A 22928-nucleotide genomic window follows, 5' to 3' on the forward strand; every position below is an offset into this window, starting at 1 on the left:
ATAGTACAGACACGGGAGTAAAGGGAGTATAGTACAGACACGGGAGTAAAGGGAGTATATTACAGACAAGGGAGTAAAGGGAGTATATTACAGACAGTAAAGGGAGTATATTACAGACAGGGGAGTAAAGGGAGTATATTACAGACAATGGAGTATATTACAGACAAGGGAGTAAAGGGAGTATATTACAGACAAGGGAGTAAAGGGAGTATATTACAGACACGGGAGTAAAGGGAGTATATTACAGACACGGGAGTAAAGGGAGTATATTACAGACAAGGGAGTATATTACAGACACGGGAGTAAAGGGAGTATAGTACAGACAAGGGAGTAAAGGGATTATATTACAGACAAGGGAGTATATTACAGACACGGGAGTAAAGGGAGTATATTACAGACACGGGAGTAAAGGGAGTATATTACAGACAAGGGAGTATATTACAGACACGGGAGTAAAGGGAGTATATTACAGACACGGGAGTAAAGGGATTATATTACAGACACGGGAGTAAAGGGAGTATATTACAGACACGGGAGTAAAGGGAGTATATTACAGACAAGGGAGTAAAGGGAGTATATTACAGACAAGGGAGTAAAGGGAGTAAAGGGATTATATTACAGACAAGGGAGTATATTACAGACAAGGGAGTAAAGGGAGTATATTACAGACAAGGGAGTAAAGGGAGTATATTACAGACACGGGAGTAAAGGGAGTATATTACAGACACGGGAGTAAAGGGAGTATATTACAGACAAGGGAGTAAAGGGAGTAAAGGGATTATATTACAGACAAGGGAGTATATTACAGACACGGGAGTAAAGGGAGTATATTACAGACAAGGGAGTAAAGGGAGTATATTACAGACAAGGGAGTAAATTACAGACAATGGAGTATATTACAGACAAGGGAGTAAAGGGAGTATATTACAGACAAGGGAGTAAAGGGAGTATATTACAGACAAGGGAGTAAAGGGAGTATATTACTGACACGGGAGTAAAGGGAGTATATTACTGACACGGGAGTAAAGGGAGTATATTACAGACAAGGGAGTAAAGGGAGTATATTACAGACAAGGGAGTATATTACTGACAAGGGAGTAAAGGGAGTATATTACAGACAAGGGAGTAAAGGGAGTATATTACAGACAAGGGAGTAAAGGGAGTATATTACAGACAAGGGAGTAAAGGGAGTATATTACAGACAAGGGAGTAAAGGGAGTATATTACAGACAAGGGAGTAAAGGGAGTATATTACAGACAAGGGAGTAAAGGGAGTATAGTACAGACAAGGGAGTAAAGGGAGTATAGTACAGACAAGGGAGTAAAGGGAGTATATTACAGACAAGGGAGTAAAGGGAGTATATTACAGACAAGGGAGTAAAGGGAGTATATTACTGACAAGGGAGTAAAGGGAGTAGATTACAGACAAGGGAGGGTATTACAGACAAGGTAGTAGAATGTAGTCAAGCAATAAACATTTCAGAACAACTACTAGTTGAATAAGACATGGAAGAGATGATGCATTTTGGCAAAGATATTTATTTATAGACTAATACACTTGAAACAAATAGCCAAACCGAAAACTGCAGACATTACTAGATCCTCCCCCGCGATCAAACTGACATAAAAAATCAAATGAAACACAGCCTAATGTGATCAGAAAACTCAAGTCGCAGCAATGAAGAATTGAGTGTGTGCGTGTTCACGCGAAGAGGTGTTGGGGAGGATTCTGGCAGGGGGGAGATTTTAGGCACAACACCCTGCTGGAGACCGAAGCAAAATCTTTTTTTAATCAGACAAACTCTGCCAACACTGATAAACAATCAATTAAAATGAGGTTGTCCATATAATGGTCCTACTATCAGGGGAGACAAATAGAATATGACGTCCATCTAAACTGGAGCAGGAAACTGTTGTCCAATAACTAACTTTAAAGTAGCACTGATAGAGTGAATATGCGCAGTACACGCTCACCAGGGATATACTGGTGCCAATAAGATAGACTATAGGCCTACTGTTGTCCAATAACTAACTTTAAAGTAGCACTGATAGAGTGAATATGCGCAGTACGCACTCACCAGGGATATACTGGTGCCAATAAGATAGACTATAGGCCTACTGTTGTCCAATAACTAACTTTAAAGTAGCACTGATAGAGTGAATATGCTAACGCGCTCACCAGGGATATACTGGTGCCAATAAGATAGACTATAGGCCTACTGTTGTCCAATAACTAACTTTAAAGTAGCACTGATAGAGTGAATATGCGCAGTACGCACTCACCAGGGATATACTGGTGCCAATAAGATAGACTATAGGCCTACTGTTGTTCGCTCAACTAAAAGACAGATTGTAGTATTTTCATTGTCTTCTCTTTACAGCAATAGCCATTTGCTTTCCAAACTATGTTTCCCCACAATTGAATGTATAATTATTGCTTGCTGGTCTTCTACTTTTCATTGACAGTCACAACTCAACAATCATCTATTTGATATTTGCAACGTGCACAGCCTAAATTGCGCGAGCTGCCTTTCCTTCCGACTTGTAGGCAATGAGATTTAAAACAACAAGACTAGGGGAAGCTAATGGTCTTCTGTGGCTAAATCATGATTTAGTTGCCTATTTTGAATGATTTAATTTCTGTATTGCAGGCTAATTAGGCTATCATTTTGGCAATTTATTTCAATTTACTTAGGGAAGCTTAGCTTCCCCTAGCATTATGGGCTCGCCGCCTATGTCAATCTACAATCCCCCGTAGTAAAAAGAATTGACATATTCTATTGGTCAGCTTGTCGAGAAACAAAATAGCCCAAACAGACCCTGGGACAGTTTTGGGACAATAGAAAAAAAAAGGTTAAAAAGCAATGAATCTTATGCAACAGACCAGAACATTTAGCTGAAAAATGTCAAATTGGCCTTTACAATTTTATTTGTTGGCTTTTCATTTTTTTTTTTTCCGAAAGCCGGCTAATGGAAACCTGTGTGTCTGTGTGTGTGTGTGTGTGTGTGTGTGTGTGTGTGTGTGTGGACAGAAACAGAACATCCAGTGACAACTCTGACAGAGGTTTGTCCTGTAACTCACAACCCAGGATGAATGACCTGTCTGGGGGATGCATAGAGGATGTCTGGGAGAGGAGAGGACGGTCAGTCAGTCACTCAGTTTGCTCTGTCTGTCCTGGTGATTTATCTCACATAAAGGTTGACACAGAGGAGAGAGGAAGGGGAGTTGTGATGTATGGTAGAGTAGTAAGTACCTCTGTCTGGATACAGAAGCTGGACTGGCACACCGCTACTGCAGAGGTGAAGTGGAGATGTCCGTTTAGCCTGCTGACGATCAAGGACGCAGGTGGAGACGACTTCTTAAGATGGGACATAATGGGAGTGTATGCAGCCCAACTCTACTGCAGAGGTGAAGTGGAGATGTCCGTTTAGCCTGCTGACGATCAAGGACGCAGGTGGAGACTACTTCTTAAGATGGGACATAATGGGAGTGTATGCAGCCCAACTCTACTGCAGACTGTGTATGGTCTTATTAACCACTCTTACTGTGTCATTGGTGTAACAGCCAGAATAGCAGGAGGGTGTCACAGATCCATAACACTAGTGTGCTGACGATACCTGAATTGTGCCTCTGAAATCGTGCCGCAAAACCCCATATGGTTGGTGAAATTGAAGGAAGTGGGAGAGGGGCTATTATTTTCATGGGGATGAACTGAAATTGAACTCGCAAAGTAGATTTTAATATAAATTTTACCTTTATTTAACTAGGTAAGTCAGTTAAGAACAAATTCTTATTTTCAATGACGGCCTAGGAACAGTGGGTTAACTGCCTGTTCAGGGGCAGAACGACAGATTTGTACCTTGTCAGCTCGGGGGTTTGAACTTGCAACCTTCCAGTTACTAGTCCAACACTCTAACCACTAGGCTACCCAAGTAGGCTTGATATTCACTGCAGCGTTAAGGGCCGTCCACACCTAGGACATTAACTAGAATGATAATTTTAGATTTGTTTCTTGATAGTTTTTGTTATAGTCATCGTCCTAGATGAGGGCGGCCCTTAAAGATGGTTATTAGGAAGTGTTTAGTACTATGACAGAGTCGAGAGATGTCAGAATGTATAGGGAGGTAACCGAAAGGTTGCTGGTTCGAATCCCCTAGCCAACTAGATGAAAAATCTGTCGGTGCCCTTGAGCAAGGCACTTAACTCTAATTGCTCCCGTAAGTCGCTCTGGATAAGAGCATCTGCTAAATGACAACAACAAAATAGACCATTCCTTAGCCGTCCCTTCTTGCCTTGGTCCTTTATAATGCTGAAATATGATAACACTGCCTGGTATAATGCAGCTGGCTTTATTTGTTTGGCTCCTAACAACGCTGTCTATCTTTCTCCCTCACGGTTTGCTTTGCCAAAGGGAAATCAGCTATTGTCCTCTGAAGCCACTGTGATGTAGTCTGTGGTGTGTGTTGTTGAAGTCCAGAACCCTTTGTACCCAGTAACTGAATGTCTGATTCTGTCACCATGATTGTGGTCTCCTTTTCTATTCTGTAGAGCACGATCAGCCTAGTGCTAGCTCTAGTCATATCTGTGCATTGACTCAGATACTGTGCCCTGAATCCCACCATATTCCCTATTTAGTGCACTACTTTTGACCAGGGCCCATAGGTCACAGGTCAAAAGTAGTACACTATATATGGAATAGGGGGCCATTTGGGACTGAACCTGTGTATTAATGTAGTGTGCATCAGCTCTGTGTGAAGCTGTGCCCCCCTGCTGACTGGCAACTCTATTTACAGCCCTTTGTAGTCCTGTTCAATGCTATTCCTCTACTATATATGACTCTAGTCTTATTGAAGCTACCTGTCTGCTGTACTGAATAATCTCTGCAGGCCTGGAGACCTCTCCACAACCCTCCCTGTCTCCTCTGCCCATCAACGCCTTGGGTGCGTCCCAAATAGCACCATGTTCCCTATATAGAGCATTACTTTTGACCAGGGCCCAGAGGAACAGGTCTCACACCGACCTCGCGGTACATCGAGGAACAGTAGAGGAAACAGTACCTGCCTCGAGAGATCAATAAACGGAAATTGGATCGAGCTGAAGTAACTTGGTATGAATCATCTTGATGTAATCATTCATTCTCATGTGGGAGACGTGCCACCTCTTTCTGCATTAGTCTCATATCCTAGAACACACATCCTAGAACACACAGTCTGCTGCCAGACTCTGGCCTGTCACATTGTGTGAATGCACGGTGCTCCATGAGGCTCATTCTCACTCTGCAGTTGGCTGTCCCAAGGGTTACTGCAGAACCATGTCTCCACAACATGTCGAAGTGTTTATGGCAAGCCACCAATGGCCGCCTTTCAGACGAGATCTATTCACAAACCCCCGAGGTGAAAAGTTAGATTAAGAAATTCTGTTTGTGCCGCTTCACAGAATAAATGGTAAAAAATGACTCCCGATCAGTTGGAATCAAGGTGGATTGAAATGCTAATTTGCTAAATGAACAAGGCAGTGCAGTTCTGTCCCCAGCTACATGGGGTGAATACTGAGCAGAGGGGATTTTGGTACAAAAGGCCACAGATTGCCATGCTAGCACTTACAGGTACTGTCTCAATTCACACTTCTGCACTGTTTAGAGCATCATAGAGAAGTAGTTTGATATTGAGTCAGGGCATCATAGAGAAGTAGTTTGATATTGAGTCAGAGCATCATAGAGAAGTAGTTTGATATTGAGTCAGGGCCTCATAGAGAAGTAGTTTGATATTGAGTCAGGGCCTCATAGAGAAGTAGTTTGATATTGAGTCAGGGCCTCATAGAGAAGTAGTTTGATATTGAGTCAGGGCCTCATAGAGAAGTAGTTTGATATTGAGTCAGGGCATCATAGAGAATTAGTTTGATATTGAGTCAGAGCATCATAGAGAAGTAGTTTGATATTGAGTCAGAGCATCATAGAGAAGTAGTTTGATATTGAGTCAGAGCATCATAGAGAAGTAGTTTGATATTGAGTCAGAGCATCATAGAGAAGTAGTTTGATATTGAGTCAGGGCATCATAGAGAAGTAGTTTGATATTGAGTCAGGGCCTCATAGAGAAGTAGTTTGATATTGAGTCAGAGCATCATAGAGAAGTAGTTTGATATTGAGTCAGAGCATCATAGAGAAGTAGTTTGATATTGAGTCAGAGCATCATAGAGAAGTAGTTTGATATTGAGTCAGGGCATCATAGAGAAGTAGTTTGATATTGAGTCAGGGCCTCATAGAGAAGTAGTTTGATATTGAGTCAGAGCATCATAGAGAAGTAGTTTGATATTGAGTCAGAGCATCATAGAGAAGTAGTTTGATATTGAGTCAGGGCCTCATAGAGAAGTAGTTTGATATTGAGTCAGGGCATCATAGAGAAGTAGTTTGATATTGAGTCAGAGCATCATAGAGAAGTAGTTTGATATTGAGTCAGAGCATCATAGAGAAGTAGTTTGATATTGAGTCAGAGCATCATAGAGAAGTAGTTTGATATTGAGTCAGAGCATCATAGAGAAGTAGTTTGATATTGAGTCAGGGCATCATAGAGAAGTAGTTTGATATTGATTCAGGGCCTCAAGATGAAATGTACCCCTTTCAACTAACATTTGCATTTGTTAGTGTTCTTTGGTTTTCCAACGTGTGCCAAGCCAACCCTATCTCTCTAAATGCCCATAAACTCCTACTGTCAAGTACCAATCAGCTAAAAGGCTGTGGTGTTTTTAATGTTGCATTTCAATCAGTGTAACTACCTCAGTCAGCGTTGAGGCCAGACAGACTGGACTCCCTTCGCCCTTTTACATTCGCTATACAGTCAATTCTACTACTTAGCTCACATTTGCTGCATCCCAAATGGCCCCCTTTTCCCTACATTGTGCACTACCCCTGAGAGGCCCTGGTCAAAAGTAGTGTACTATAAAGGTATTATGGGATACACTATAATTGGGATACACAATTGTCTGTAATAAAGTAGTGTACGGCTGAAGGAGAGAGGGAGCGCCACACACACCTCCCCATCCTTCTAGCCCAAACCACCTATCTGAAGAACACTTTCCATAGGAGAAAATCGCCTGTAATAACAGTGTTTGGAAGTTTTCAGTCGACAACATTTGTCAGGCCTAACATGTATGAAGCCTTTTACTGCGATGAAAGCGGTGGCTGAATCCGATGGAATTTCGGCTGGCACATACTGATGAGGTACAGCGTGTTGTGGCAGCTGGCAATTCTCCAGCAATGACAGACCTGCTTTGCATAGCAGTGTGTTGGCATCGATTCAGAGTAATAAAGCTGGTTTCTGGTCATGCAGTTCGAAGTACACTTCTCTCGGCCGTAAAAAATGTATTGAGAAAAAAATGATGTATGTGTTGGATATTGGTCAGGTTGCTACCTCTCTCTCTCACACCTTATCTTACCTCACCTCAGAGGGGCTGTGAAGATAACAGGTGTGCTCTTTGCCACGAGTCGTCCTCACCCCACTTCCCCTTTGTCTGCTGTTCATCTGTCTCCTCCAATCACCTCAGAGGGAGGAGGGTGGGCCAGTGTTGTACTGGGGGGCCTCTTTCTGTATTCACAGCACTCTCTTCTCTCTTCCTTTTGAGAGATTGGGATTGTATTTTCAGCAAAGCCCTCTTGCCTGTCTTTACCATTACAGTTTAATATTGAGCTCCAGTGAACTGCTTAGGGGCTGATTTAAAGAGTTAGGGTCCAGAAGGGTCTTCAGCTTCTTAACTCTCACACAGAATAATCAGCAGGGTCTTACTGCATGTTTGTCACCCTGTAGTCTCCTGTTTTGCTTGCAGTATTTCAAGACATTCTTTGATTATCTGGTCCTTAGTTAAGAGGTGTGATCTCTTAAATGGTAACCCTTTCAGCATTATATCTGGTAAAATAACGGATAAAAAAATTCAATGGTTTGGCGTGTTTATGGTTGGAAGTTTTCAGGGTTCGTTCGTACTTTTACCTGACGCAGGTTTCACGTGAAAACAGGACTGTTTTCAGACTGTGTGGGTCAGGTCAGCTGCTTGTTGTTAGCCTCGCTCTGAGAAGGAATGGAGCTAGTTCTGAAAGAACAGGGAATGTTCTGGTTAACTTGACTGACGTTGTTGTCCCATTGGGGAAACGTTGTTGCAGTATCATGTACATGTTTTAAATACAGTAGACTACAAATGACAATACAAAATTCACAAGTTCCATCCAGCATATACAGATGAAAGAAGACCAGCCTGGTAGATAGGAACATTAACCAGCTGTTTAGAGGGATATCACACCTGACACCAATGATAGTCTAGTTTTGTAATGTCAATGATTGGACACCGGTCGGTGATGGTGTTTGTTTGTCTCCAGAGCAGATTGTGTTGTGATGTTTCACTTCAGCAGCGAATCACGTTGCATCTGTTCAATCAGTTTAAAACTATTCATTATATCAACTATATATATTTCTGTTTCTGAATTCTAGGATAATGGAGAAATATAGTTTCTCAGTACAATATAACATGATAATACATGTCTACTTTTCCTGTTCCATGTCCTAAAGTCTCCCCATACTTCCCTGCTGTTCCTCTGTCTGCTGTTGTGGTTGCAGCACTTCCTCTTGGCCTCCAAGTTCATCCTGGCCTTTGTGATCCCAGACGTCCCCAAACACATCCAGATCAAACTGTCACGTCTGGAGTTTGAGTCCCTGGAGGCTCTGAAGAAAAGGGTAAGTTTGACTGACTGACTGAACCCCTCAACTGTATGGTGTGTTGAATAACTTTAGCATGACATAGAGAGTGGTTTGACATAACTTGAGTCTATTAAGGTGAAAAAAAGCAGGTACCATCACGCAACCTTAAACTCTTTGGGGTGTGTTAAACCAAAAAACTATGAAGTTCCCAAAAATAACATGAAGGGACTTCAAGGTGAATAAAATGTATAAAGTAACCCTAGAAAGCCACAGACTTCTGTGTGGATAAGCTGGGTATATGAGGTGTACGGCTGACGTGACTCTCTGAGACACCCATCAGGTTTATCATCTAGGTCTGATGGTTTAATGATCCATGTAGAAGGTTGTTCACGCTGCAGCTAACTAACAAACTGTGTGTGCGTGTGCAATATTGTAATGCGTTAATGAGGCTCTGCTATTTTGGCAGATGTTTATCACCTTGCATGTAGCTCAGAAGCAGGTCACACACACTCACACAGAGGACACAATCATCTGATTTCCCAGCACCAGAAAGAACCTGTCTATAAACGGCTTACATACCGTGTATAATTAAGGACAAAACAACAGATTATTTAGCAGAATAATGCAGACCCATATTTCTCTCCATAACAGAATAATGCAGACCCATATTTCTCTCCATAGCAGAATAACGCAGACCCATATCTCTCTCCATAACAGAATAACGCAGACCCATATTTCTCTCCATAGCAGAATAATGCAGACCCATATTTCTCTCCATAGCAGAATAACGCAGACCCATATCTCTCTCCATAACAGAATAATGCAGACCCATATCTCTCTCCATAACAGAATAACGCAGACCCATATCTCTCTCCATAACACCATAATGCAGACCCATCTCTCTCCATAACACCATAATGCAGACCCATATCTCTCTCCATAACAGAATAATGCAGACCCATATTTCTCTCCATAACAGAATAATGCAGACCCATATTTCTCTCCATAACAGAATAATGCAGACCCATATCTCTCTCCATAACAGAATAATGCAGACTCATATCTCTCCATAACACCATAATACAGACCCATATCTCTCTCCATAACACCATAATGCAGACCCATATCTCTCTCCATAACAGAATAATGCAGACCCATATCTCTCTCCATAACAGAATAATGCAGACCCATATCTCTTTCCATAACACCATAATGCAGACCCATATATCTGACCATAACACCATAATGCTGACCCATATCTCTCCATAACACCATAATGCAGACCCATATCTCTGACCATAACACCATAATACAGACCCATATCTCTCCATAACACCATAATACAGACCCATATCTCTCTCCATAACATCATAATGCAGACCCATATCTCTGACCATAACACCATAATACAGACCCATATCTCTCCATAACACCATAATGCAGACCCATATCTCTCTCCATAACAGCTTCATGTAATGTATTCAGTCCCTCAATACATCTCCCAGAGCACTTCGGTAAAGATAAATGACAGGAGTTAGGTTAATGGTATTGATATGAGTATGCTGTTGAGCAGTAGCTTGCCTCAGCTTGGCACTGCAGTCATTTACTGGATTAAGGCTGAGTGCTTCAGCAATAAGCTAGCATGTTTTAGCTAGCTATCATTTCTCTCAGCACTGCAGTCATTTACTGGATTAAGGCTGAGTGCTTCAGCAATAAACTAGCATGTTTTAGCTAGCTATCATTTCTCTCAGCACTGAAGTCATTTACTGGATTAAGGCTGAGTGCTTCAGCAATAAACTAGCATGTCTTAGCTAGCTATCATTTCTCTCAGCACTGCATTCATTTACTGGATTAAGGCTGAGTGCTTCAGCAATAAACTAGCATGTCTTAGCTAGCTATCATTTCTCTCAGCACTGCAGTCATTTACTGGATTAAGGCTGAGTGCTTCAGCAATAAACTAGCATGTTTTAGCTAGCTATCATTTCTCTCAGCACTGAAGTCATTTACTGGATTAAGGCTGAGTGCTTCAGCAATAAGCTAGCATGTCTTAGCTAGCTATCATTTCTCTCAGCACTGCAGAAAGAAGGGCGGGCCATGAAATACATCACATTGATTGGTGGTATTTCTGATGCTTCTTGTTCTTGTCCAGCTGAATGTTGAATTGAAGCAGATTTTAACAGGATTGGTTGATTTCTTGGTTTGTTTGTGCAGAGCCAGGCCCATGGGCGGTAAGTTGCTTTGGGTCGTCTGACTGAACTCTGCTATGCAGGTTGTGAGTTTGTCTGGTTATGGTTTGAATTGAAAGCTTCACCTATAATACCTAATGCCTGATATTAATCGTGTGAATAGAGATGGATAAGCTACTTAATAATGTCTGTGTCTTGCCCAAGTTGTTCTTGTGGTGAGGCTTGTGTATGGTATGTGTTGTGATGGTACTTGGTTACTGCCTTGTGTTTCACTGACTGTTTTCAACCCAGTCCCAGGCACATGAGTAGTGCCCCTGCTACCATGGCTATTGAACGTCTTGCCGTTTGTCTTGATAACTCTTCCTCATAAGTCATTCATTTTAATCTCCCTCTAGCACTGTCCTTCTCCTCATCCCACCATCAAAACCCAATTAATATCATCTTGTGGCTGTCCATCTCGATTCCTAATCATTACAGATATTCTCAAGTTTGACATGGCCTTTGCTTCATCAGGTTAAACATTCTTGATGAAATTAATTCACTCCACCTTTGGCCTTTTCTCTATATCACTAATGATCCCAGCCAGCCAGCCAGGCAGGCAGTGAGTCAGCAAGTCGGTCAGGCAGGCAGTCGGCAGGCGGATGGGCATTCGGCAGGGCGGGCAGTCGGCCGGGCATTCGGCAGGGCGGGCAGTCGGCCGGGCATTCGGCAGGGCGGGCAGTCGGCCGGGCGTTCGGCAGGGCGGGCAGTCGGCCGGGCGTTCGGCAGGGCGGGCAGTCGGCCGGGCATTCGGCAGGGCGGGCAGTCGGCCGGGCATTCGGCAGGGCGGGCAGTCGGCCAGCCAGACAGGGCGGGCGGGCAGTCGGCCAGCCAGACAGGGCGGGCAGTCGGCCAGCCAGACATGGGCTGTACTTCCGGCGCCGACTGAGATGGCCGCCTCGCTTCGCGTTCCTAGGAAACTATGCAGTTTTTTGTTTTTTTACGTGTTATTTCTTACATTAGTACCCCAGGTCATCTTAGGTTTCATTACATACAGTCGAGAAGAACTACTGAATATAAGATCAGCGCCAACTCACCATCAGTACGACCAAGAATATGTTTTCCGCGACGCGGATCCGGTGTTCTGCCTTACAAACAGGACAACGGAATGGATCGCATGCAGCGACCCAAGGAAACGACTCCGAAAAAGAGGGAAACGAGGCGGTGTTCTGGTCAGACTCCGAAAAAGGGCACATCGCGCACCACTCCCCAGCATTCTTCTTGCCAATGTCCAGTCTCTTGACAACAAGGTTGACGAAATCCGAGCAAGGGTAGCATTCCAGAGGGACATCAGAGACTGCAACGTTCTCTGCTTCACAGAAACATGGCTTACTGGGAAGACGCTATCCGAGGCGGTGCAGCCAACGGGTTTCTCCACGCATCGCGCCGACAGAAACAAACATCTTTCTGGTAAGAAGAGTGGCGGGGGCGTATGCCTCATGACTAACGAGACATGGTGTGATGAAGGAAACATACAGGAACTCAAATCCTTCTGTTCACCTGATTTAGAATTCCTCACAATCAAATGTAGACCGCATTATCTTCCAAGAGAATTCTCCTCGATTATAATCACAGCCGTATATATCCCCCCCAAGCAGACACATCGATGGCTCTGAACGAACTTTATTTAACTCTTTGCAAACTGGAAACCATTTATCCGGAGGCTGCATTCATTGTAGCTGGGGATTTTAACAAAGCTAATCTGAAAACAAGACTCCCTAAATTTTACCAGCATATCGATTGCGCAACCAGGGGTGGTAAAACCTTGGATCATTGTTACTCTAACTTCCGCGACGCATATAAGGCCCTGCCCCGCCCCCTTTCGGAAAAGCTGACCACGACTCCATTTTGCTGATCCCTGCCTACAGGCAGAAACTAAAACAAGAGGCTCCCACGCTGAGGTCTGTCCAACGCTGGTCAGACCAAGCTGACTCCACACTCCAAGACTGCTTCCATCACGTGGACTGGGACATGTTTCGTATTGCGTCAGATGGAAATATTGACGAATACGCTGATTCGGTGTGCGAGTTCATTAGAACGTGCGTCGAAGATGTCGTTCCCATAGCAACGATAAAAACATTCCCAAACCAGAAACCGTGGATTGATGGCAGCATTCGCGTGAAACTGAAAGCGCGAACCACTGCTTTTAATCAGGGCAAGGTGTCTGGTAATATGTCCGAATATAAACAATGCAGCTATTCCCTCCGCAAGGCTATTAAACAAGCTAAGCGTCAGTACAGAGACAAAGTGGAATCTCAATTCAATGGCTCAGACACAAGAGGCATGTGGCAGGGTCTACAGTCAATCACGGATTACAAGAAGAAACCCAGCCCAGTCACGGACCAGGATGTCTTGCTCCCAGGCAGACTAAATCACTTTTTTGCCCGCTTTGAGGACAATACAGTGCCACTGACACGGCCTGCAACGAAAACATGCGGTCTCTCCTTCACTGCAGCCGAGGTGAGTAAGACATTTAAACGTGTTAACCCTCGCAAGGCTGCAGGCCCAGACGGCATCCCCAGCCGCGCCCTCAGAGCATGCGCAGACCAGCTGGCCGGTGTGTTTACGGACATATTCAATCAATCCCTATACCAGTCTGCTGTTCCCACATGCTTCAAGAGGGCCACCATTGTTCCTGTTCCCAAGAAAGCTAAGGTAACACTCACTTCCGTCATCATGAAGTGCTTTGAGAGACTAGTCAAGGACCATATCACCTCCACCCTACCTGACACCCTAGACCCACTCCAATTTACTTACCGCCCAAATAGGTCCACAGACGATGCAATCTCAACCACACTGCACACTGCCCTAACCCACCTGGACAAGAGGAATACCTATGTGAGAATGCTGTTCATCGACTACAGCTCGGCATTCAATACCATAGTACCCTCCAAGCTCGTCATCAAGCTCGAGACCCTGGGTCTCGACCCCGCCCTGTGCAACTGGGTACTGGACTTCCTGACGGGCCACCCACAGGTGGTGAGGGTAGGCAACAACATCTCCTCCCCGCTGATCCTCAACACGGGGGCCCCACAAGGGTGCGTTCTGAGCCCTCTCCTGTACTCCCTGTTCACCCACGACTGCGTGGCCATGCACGCCTCCAACTCAATCATCAAGTTTGCGGACGACACAACAGTGGTAGGCTTGATTACCAACAACGACGAGACGGCCTACAGGGAGGAGGTGAGGGCCCTCGGAGTGTGGTGTCAGGAAAATAACCTCACACTCAACGTCAACAAAACTAAGGAGATGATTGTGGACTTCAGGAAACAGCAGAGGGAACACCCCCCTATCCACATCGATGGATCAGTAGTGGAGAGGGTAGCAAGTTTTAAGTTCCTCGGCGTACACATCACAGACAAACTGAATTGGTCCACTCACACTGACAGCGTCGTGAAGAAGGCGCAGCAGCGCCTCTTCAACCTCAGGAGGCTGAAGAAATTCGGCTTGTCACCAAAAGCACTCACAAACTTCTACAGATGCACAATCGAGAGCATCCTGGCGGGCTGTATCACCGCCTGGTACGGCAACTGCTCCGCCCTCAACCGTAAGGCTCTCCAGAGGGTAGTGAGGTCTGCACAACGCATCACCGGGGGCTAACTACCTGCCCTCCAGGACACCTACACCACCCGATGTTACAGGAAGGCCATAAAGATCATCAAGGACATCAACCACCCGAACCACTGCCTGTTCACCCCGCTATCATCCAGAAGGCGAGGTCAGTACAGGTGCATCAAAGCTGGGACCGAGAGACTGAAAAACAGCTTCTATCTCAAGGCCATCAGACTGTTAAACAGCAATCACTAACATTGAGTGGCTGCTGCCAACACACTGTCATTGACACTGACCCAACTCCAGCCACTTTAATAATGGGAATTGATGGGAAATGATGTAAATATATCACTAGCCACTTTAAACAATGCTACCTTATATAATGTTACTTACCCTACATTATTCATCTCATATGCATATGTATATACTGTACTCTAGATCATCGACTGCATTCTTATGTCACTAGCCACTTTAACTATGCCACTTTGTTTACTTTGTCTACATACTCATCTCATATGTATATACTGTACTCGATACCATCTACTGTATGCTGCTCTGTACCATCACTCATTCATATATCCTTATGTACATATTCCTTATCCCCTTACACTGTGTATAAGACAGTAGTTTTGGAATTGTTAGTTAGATTACTTGTTGGTTATCACTGCATTGTCGGAACTAGAAGCACAAGCATTTCGCTACACTCGCATTAACATCTGCTAACCATGTGTATGTGACAAATAAAATTTGATTTGATTTGGCGGGCGGGCGGGCAGGCAGTCGGCCAGCCAGACAGGCATTGAGTCTTTGAGTGACAGGAGTTGATGGACCTTTCAGTCAAGCCCAAGGTGTTGTATCATGTCAGGTAATCAGTCAGAACCACAGCCTTCCACTGGATATGTCATCATGCATCACCTTGTACTGTAGTGTCTACTGATGACGGAAAGAAAGCCTTGATTCCACTGGAGTTTTATTAGGAGTAGAGCTGACTGAAAGAAAGCCTTTATTCCACTGGAGTTCTGTCCGGGGTCAGTTGTGAGAGGAGGACGGAGGGACGGCCATCTTCCTGTGTCTGTCTGCATCTGGCCTAGTCAATCCAACGTTTTCCACCGCTTCAGCAGGCTGAGGCGAATAAGCTGTCTTGCCAGCCAATGGGCTTTGTGGCCTGGGGAAAACCCTTTCCTTTCTCTGGCACAGGGGGAACTGATCAGAGCAGGTGCATGAACTAAAATCCAGCATTTTCCACTACTTCAGAAAGGGGAGGGAAGCCATAGAGATACATACACTTAGCTAGTTGTACAGTATGTATCTATCACTGAAGGGAGCAGCCAATGTCCTGGGGAAAATCCCTTCCTTCCTTTGGCACAGGAGGAATGTAGTCGTGATCAGAGCAGGTGCCTCACCGGTGGAAACCCCCTATCAACACCTTAGTCGCTGGCTGTCCACCAGCACTAGCCACCACTGCCAGAGGTGACTGTGACCCACTGGAGAGAAGGCCACAGAGACTGATACTGTACTATACAGAGTAGAGGTTGACCGATTTATGGTTGATACCAATTAATCAGCCGATTTAAAAATAAAAATATATATTTTTTAAGTACTTTTAAAAGAAAAGTGTGTGTGTGTATATATATATTTATTTTTTATTTGTATTTTTTGTAATTATTTGAAACGAAATAAATTTAAAAATATATTAAAAAATACATATATATATTTATATTATATTATATATATATTTTTTTAATATATTTTTTGTATTTTTTTGTATTTTTATTAAAATTATTTTTAATTATTTGTAATATATTTGTAATAATGACATTTACAACAATACTGAATGAACACTTATTTTAACTTAATATAATACATCAATAAAATCAATTTAGTCTCAAATAAATAATGAAACATGTTCAATTTTGTTTAAATAATGGAAAAACAACGTGTTGGAGAAGAAAGTGAAAGTGCAATATTTGCCATGTAAAAAAGCTAATGTTTAAGTTCTTTGCTCAGAATATGAGAACATATGAAAGCTGGTGGTTCCTTTTAACATGAGACTTCAATATTCCTAGGTAAGAAGTTTTAGGTTGTAGTTATAATAGGAATTATAGGACTATTTCTCTCTAATATTTGTATTTCATTAACCTTAGACTATTGGATGTTCTTATAGGCACTATAGTATTGCCAGCCTAATCTCGGGAGTTGATTGGATTGAAGTCGTAAACAGCGCAATGCTTGAAGCACAGCAAAGAGCTGCTTGCAAAACGCATGAAAGTGCTGTTTGAATGAACGTTTACGAGCCTGCTGCTGCCTACCACCGCTCAGTCAGACTGCTCTATCAAATATCAAATCATAGACTTAATTATAATAACACCCAGAAATACGTGCCTTAGGTCATTAATATGGTCAAATCCGGAAACTATCATTTCGAAAACAAAATGTTTATTCTTTCAGTGAAATACGGAACCGTTACGCAAGAGAAGAGACACAATTTCCTTAGTTAAAAGAAATTAATGTTAGCAAGCAATATTAACTAAATATGCAGGTTTAAAAATATGTACTTGTGTATTGATTTTAACCTGTTGCGACGAGCCATCCCGGATCCGGGATCGTGAATACAGCCTCAAGCTCATTACCATAACGCAACGTTAACTATTCATGAAAATCGCAAATGAAATGAAATCAATATGCTAGCTCTCAAACTTAGATTTTTGTTAACAACACTGTCATCTCAGATTTTCAAAATATGCTTCTCAACCATAGCAAAACAAGCATTTGTGTAACAGTATTGATAGCTAGCGTAGCATTTAGGGTAGCATTTAGCGTTAGCATTCAGCAGGCAACATTTTCACAAAAACCAGAAAAGCATTCAAATAAAATCATTTACCTTTGAAGAACTTCGGATGTTTTCAATGAGGAGACTCTCAGTTAGATAGCAAATGTTCAGTTTTTCCTGAAAGATTATTTGTTTAGGAGAAATCGCTCCGTTTTCTGCGTCACGTTTAGCTACGAAAAAAACCTGTATCCAGGATTGTGTAAATCTATCCGCAAGCTCATTAGCATAACGCAACGTTAACTATTCATGAAAATCGCAAATGAAATGAAATAAATCTATTTGCTCTCAAGCTTAGCCTTTTGTTAACAACACTGTCATCTCAGATTTTCAAAAATATGCTTCTCAACCATAGCAAAACAAGCATTTGTGTAACAGTATTGATAGCCTAGCATAGGATTCTGCCTGACATTCAGCATGCAACATTTTCACAAAAACCAGAAAACCATTCAAATAAAATCATTTACCTTTGAAGAACTTTGGATGTTTTCAATCAGGAGACTCTGTTAGATAGCAAATGTTCAGTTTTTCCTGAAGGATTATTTGTTTAGGAGAAATCGCTCCGTTTTCTGCGTCACGTTTGGCTACCAAAAAACCTGTATCCAGGATTGTGTAAATCTATCCGCAACTCATTAAATAACTCCATAACTATTCATGAAAATCGCAAATGAAATGAAATAAATCTATTTGCTCTCAAGCTTAGCCTTTTGTTAACAACGCTGTCATCTCAGATTTTCAAAATATGCTTCTCAACCATAGCAAAACAAGCATTTGTGTAACAGTATTCATAGCTAGCGTAGCATTTAGCGTTAGCATTCAGCAGGCAACATTTTCGCAAAAAACAGAAAAGCATTCAAATAAAATCATTTACCTTTGAAGAACTTTGGATGTTTTCAATCAGGAGACTCTGTTAGATAGCAAATGTTCAGTTTTTCCTGAAGGATTATTTGTTTAGGAGAAATCGCTCCGTTTTCGCGTCAATTTGGCTACCAAAAAACCCAGTCATCAAAATGACGAACTTTTTTTTCCAAATTAACTCCATAATATCGAAAACATGGTAAACGTTGTTTAGAATCAATCCTCAAGGTGTTTTTCTATCTCTTCGATGATATATATGCTCCTCTCTCCCCTGAATCACATGGATGAATGCGTGCAGCTTGTAGACACCTTTTCGACAAAGGACACCGGGCGGACACCTGGTAAATGTAGTCTCTTATGGCCAATCTTCCAATGATATGCCTACAAATACGTCACAATGCTGCAGACACCTTGGGCAAACGGCAGAACGTGTAGGCTCGTTCAGGGCGCATTCACAGCCATATAAGGAGACAATGGAAAACAGAGCCTCAAAAATTCTGCTCATTTCCTGTTTGAAGTTTCATCTTGGTTTCGCCTGTAGCATCAGTTCTGTGGCACTCACAGATAATATCTTTGCAGTTTTGGAAACGTCAGAGTGTTGTTTTTCCAAAGCTGTCAATTATATGCATAGTCAAGCATCTTTTTGTGACAAAATATTGCGCTTAAAACGGGCACGTTTTTTTTATCCAATAATGAAATAGCGCCCCCATAGCTTCAACAGGTTAAATAAAGGTAAAATATGCAGTGGCTTGCGAAAGTATTCACCCCCTTGACATGTTTCCTATTTTGTTGCCTTACAAACCCCAAAATATTTTTTTTCTAGGTTGTATATCATTTGATTTACACAACATGCCTACCACTTTGAATATGCAAAAATATGCTTAGGGTCATTGTCTTGCTGGAAGGTGAACCTCCGTCCCAGTCTCGAATCTCTAGATGACTGAAACAGGTCTCCCTCAAGAATTTCCCTGTATTTAGCGCCATTCCTTCAATTCTGACCAGGAGAGAGGCTTGTTACTGATGCCTGATAGTCCAGGGAAGTTCATCATCAGGAGAGAGGCTTGTTACTGATGCCTGATAGTCCAGGGAAGTTCATCATCAGGAGAGAGGCTTGTTACTGATGCCTGATAGTCCAGGGAAGTTCATCATCAGGAGAGAGGCTTGTTACTGCAGCCTGATAGTCCAGGGAAGTTCATCATCAGGAGAGAGGCTTGTTACTGCAGCCTGATAGTCCAGGGAAGTTCATCATCAGGAGAGAGGCTTGGAGCCTGAGTCCAGGGAAGTTCATCATCAGGAGAGAGGCTTGTTACTGACGCCTGATAGTCCAGGGAAGTTCATCATCAGGAGAGAGGCTTGTTACTGCAGCCTGATAGTCCAGGGAAGTTCATCATCAGGAGAGAGGCTTGTTACTGCAGCCTGATAGTCCAGGGAAGTTCATCATCAGGAGAGAGGCTTGTTACTGACGCCTGATAGTCCAGGGAAGTTCATCATCAGGAGAGAGGCTTGTTACTGATGCCTGATAGTCCAGGGAAGTTCATCATCAGGAGAGAGGCTTGTTACTGCAGCCTGATAGTCCAGGGAAGTTCATCATCAGGAGAGAGGCTTGTTACTGACGCCTGATAGTCCAGGGAAGTTCATCATCAGGAGAGAGGCTTGTTACTGACGCCTGATAGTCCAGGGAAGTTCATCATCAGGAGAGAGGCTTGTTACTGCAGCCTGATAGTCCAGGGAAGTTCATCATCAGGAGAGAGGCTTGTTACTGACGCCTGATAGTCCAGGGAAGTTCATCATCAGGAGAGAGGCTTGTTACTGATGCCTGATAGTCCAGGGAAGTTCATCATCAGGAGAGAGGCTTGTTACTGACGCCTGATAGTCCAGGGAAGTTCATCATCAGGAGAGAGGCTTGTTACTGACGCCTGATAGTCCAGGGAAGTTCATCATCAGGAGAGAGGCCTGCAGCCTGATAGTCCAGGGAAGTTCATCATCAGGAGAGAGGCTTGTTACTGAGAGAGGCTTGTTACTGCAGCCTGATAGTCCAGGGAAGTTCATCATCAGGAGAGAGGCTTGTTACTGATGCCTGATAGTCCAGGGAAGTTCATCATCAGGAGAGAGGCTTGTTGATAGTCCAGGGAAGTTCGCCTGATAGTCCAGGGAAGTTCATCATCAGGAGAGAGGCTTGTTACTGATGCCTGATAGTCCAGGGAAGTTCATCATCAGGAGAGAGGCTTGTTACTGCAGCCTGATAGTCCAGGGAAGTTGGGGCCCAGTGCAGAGAGGAATAAAAGATGGGATGAAAATGGGGCATACGAGCAGTGGTGAATATGGATATGCGTTGCATCTGTTTCTACAGTGCAGTGAGTGGGAGGTATATCCTAGTACATAGGCCACAACCTGAGCAGTGCAGTGAGTGGGAGGTATATCCTAGTACATAGGCCACAACCTGAGCAGTGCAGTGAGTGGGAGGTATATCCTAGTACATAGGCCACAACCTGAGCAGTGCAGTGAGTGGGAGGTATATCCTAGTACATAGGCCACAACCTGAGCAGTGCAGTGAGTGGGAGGTATATCCTAGTACATAGGCCACAACCTGAGCAGTGCAGTGAGTGGGAGGTATATCCTAGTACATAGGCCACAACCTGAGCAGTGCAGTGTGAGAGAGAGGCCCTCCCTGTCAATCTGCTGGGGATGCTTTATAAAGCCCTCTGCTCCAGCCTTCCTCCTACATGATCAATACTAACATGCCTAGGCAATTAGCTCAACATGCTGGAAAACTAGGGCATTAGTTGACTTACTAGTGTATACTACAGGGAGAGGGGCTGTAGGAGGGAGGGGGTCTGTACAGTATAGTGTGCTGGAGCTTTATTACAACGTGACCGTGGACTTCCCATCCCTCCTCTCTCTCTCTCTCTCCCTCCCTGCCTGCCTGCCCTCTCTCTCTCTCTCTCTCTCTCTACCTCACCGCCTGCCCCTCTCCTCCCTCCTCTCTCTCTCTACCTCGCTGCCTGCCCCTCTCCTCCCTCCTCTCCCTCTCTACCTCGCTGCCGGCCCCTCTCCTCCCTCCTCTCTCTCTCTACCTCACTGCCTGCCCCTCTCCTCCCTCCTCTCTCTCTCTACCTCACTGCCGGCCTCTCTCCTCCCTCCTCTCTCTCTCTACCTCGCTGCCTGCCCCTCTCCCTCTCTACCTCACTGCCGGCCCCTCTCCTCCCTCCTCTCTCTCTCTACCTCGCTGCCTGCCCCTCTCCTCCCTCCTCTCCCTCTCTACCTCGCTGCCTGCCCCTCTCCTCCCTCCTCTCCCTCTCTACCTCGCTGCCGGCCCCTCTCCTCCCTCCTCTCTCTCTCTACCTCGCTGCCGGCCCCTCTCCTCCCTCCTCTCTCTCTCTACCTCGCTGCCGGCCCCTCTCCTCCCTCCTCTCTCTCTCTACCTCACTGCCGGCCCCTCTCCTCCCTCCTCTCTCTCTCCTCTGATAAGTGGTGTGAGCTGTGAAGGCATCATTTATTGCCATGGGCTTCCCTCAGAGAGGACTTTGTATGGCTCCCGGCAGGATCCTGGCAGCCATTGAACAAGTCTCTGAGCAAGAGGAGTTTGATTTCTGTTACTGCTGAAATTACAAATGAGATGAATATCCTCTGTGGCGCGAGTGTGTATGTGTCTGTCTGTGTGCTTTTCGTTGCACTGTAGTTATGGCGACTACAACAACAAGTGCAAACAAGTCTGTCAGAAGGACAACCTCAGAATGTTCCGGCAAGTGCAAACAACAGCATAAATACAGACTGCATTTACAGACCATGACACACTATTAATGTGACTGTCCGTTTGGTTTTCCAGAACAAGTAGCTGCAGTAGATTAGCCTGGGCGGGGTGTTGAGTACAATCCACCTCTCCCTGTGGGGAACCGGAGGTCTATGTATTTAATCCTGCTCTCCCCTTATGGAATCCACTGTGAATAAAAAGACCTCCATCAGCAAAGAAACTCTCCCATTGATCCGTGTGTTGGATTGAAACGTTAATTGCACGTAACACATTTGAACCCAGAATGTAATTTGCTCGGGTGCGCTGGAGGCAGTGGAATGAATTGATTAAACTCAGCTGAGATTAGAGTCTGGGGAGAAGGCCTGTGTTGTACAAAAGTATTCTATTTTAAAATAAGAACTCCATCTGGTGAAGATCTCCAGGTCTTGTTAAGAGGTTCCAGAACCACTGTAATTTGGAGATGTAATGCTGTTTTGAAGCTCTGGTTTCCTCTCCTCGGGAGGCTTAATGTCATTTAGAGAGAGAGAGAGAGAGGAGAACTCTGTATATTTGTTAAAGCAAGCTAACAGTGTGCTTATGTTTGTTTTATTTTAAAAAGCTGCTCCAACACTGAAAAACGTTAATATTTATATATTATAATATATGCCATTTAGCAGACGCGTTTCTCCAAAGCGACTTAATCATGCGTGCATATATTTTAAGTATGGGTGGTCCCAGAAATGGAACCCACTACCTTGTTACAACGCCATGCTCTCCCTTATGGAAACAGATTACAATCAGAGTGCAGTATGCTGCAAATACTGTGTCCAAAATTACATCTTTTTTTACTGCAGTACTTTTGCATTGTAACTGCAGTTACGCTGCCAACACAGCGTCACCTGGATATGCATGTAACAAAGTTCAACATTCACCTTATGTTACCATTCCTGTCAAGCCTTCTACACATCCAGTTTGATGCATGCGGTTGATAAATCCAACATGCACCACACCGAACGCACTGCAAGGCAAACGCAGCGTTTCCTTGGAAAGGAAT

General features: G+C 43.9%; 1 protein-coding gene across 3 annotated transcripts in view; it reads left to right on the forward strand.

Moving 5' to 3' along the window:
* The window catches only part of ano10a (anoctamin 10a), a 43138-nt gene that overhangs the window by 19628 nt on the left and 582 nt on the right, over window positions 1-22928 (forward strand). Inside the window, exons 13-14 of one of the 3 annotated variants that reach the window (XM_065027612.1) lie at window positions 8554-8718; window positions 10894-10910. In XM_065027612.1, coding sequence (XP_064883684.1) covers window positions 8554-8718; window positions 10894-10910 — 182 coding nt within the window. The remainder of the gene's footprint in view (window positions 1-8553; window positions 8719-10893; window positions 10911-22928) is intronic. The other 2 variants (XM_065027613.1, XM_065027614.1) reach the window with 2 other exon arrangements.

The sequence above is a fragment of the Oncorhynchus nerka genome, linkage group LG14, assembly GCF_034236695.1.
Source record: "Oncorhynchus nerka isolate Pitt River linkage group LG14, Oner_Uvic_2.0, whole genome shotgun sequence".
Lineage (NCBI taxonomy): Eukaryota > Metazoa > Chordata > Actinopteri > Salmoniformes > Salmonidae > Oncorhynchus > Oncorhynchus nerka.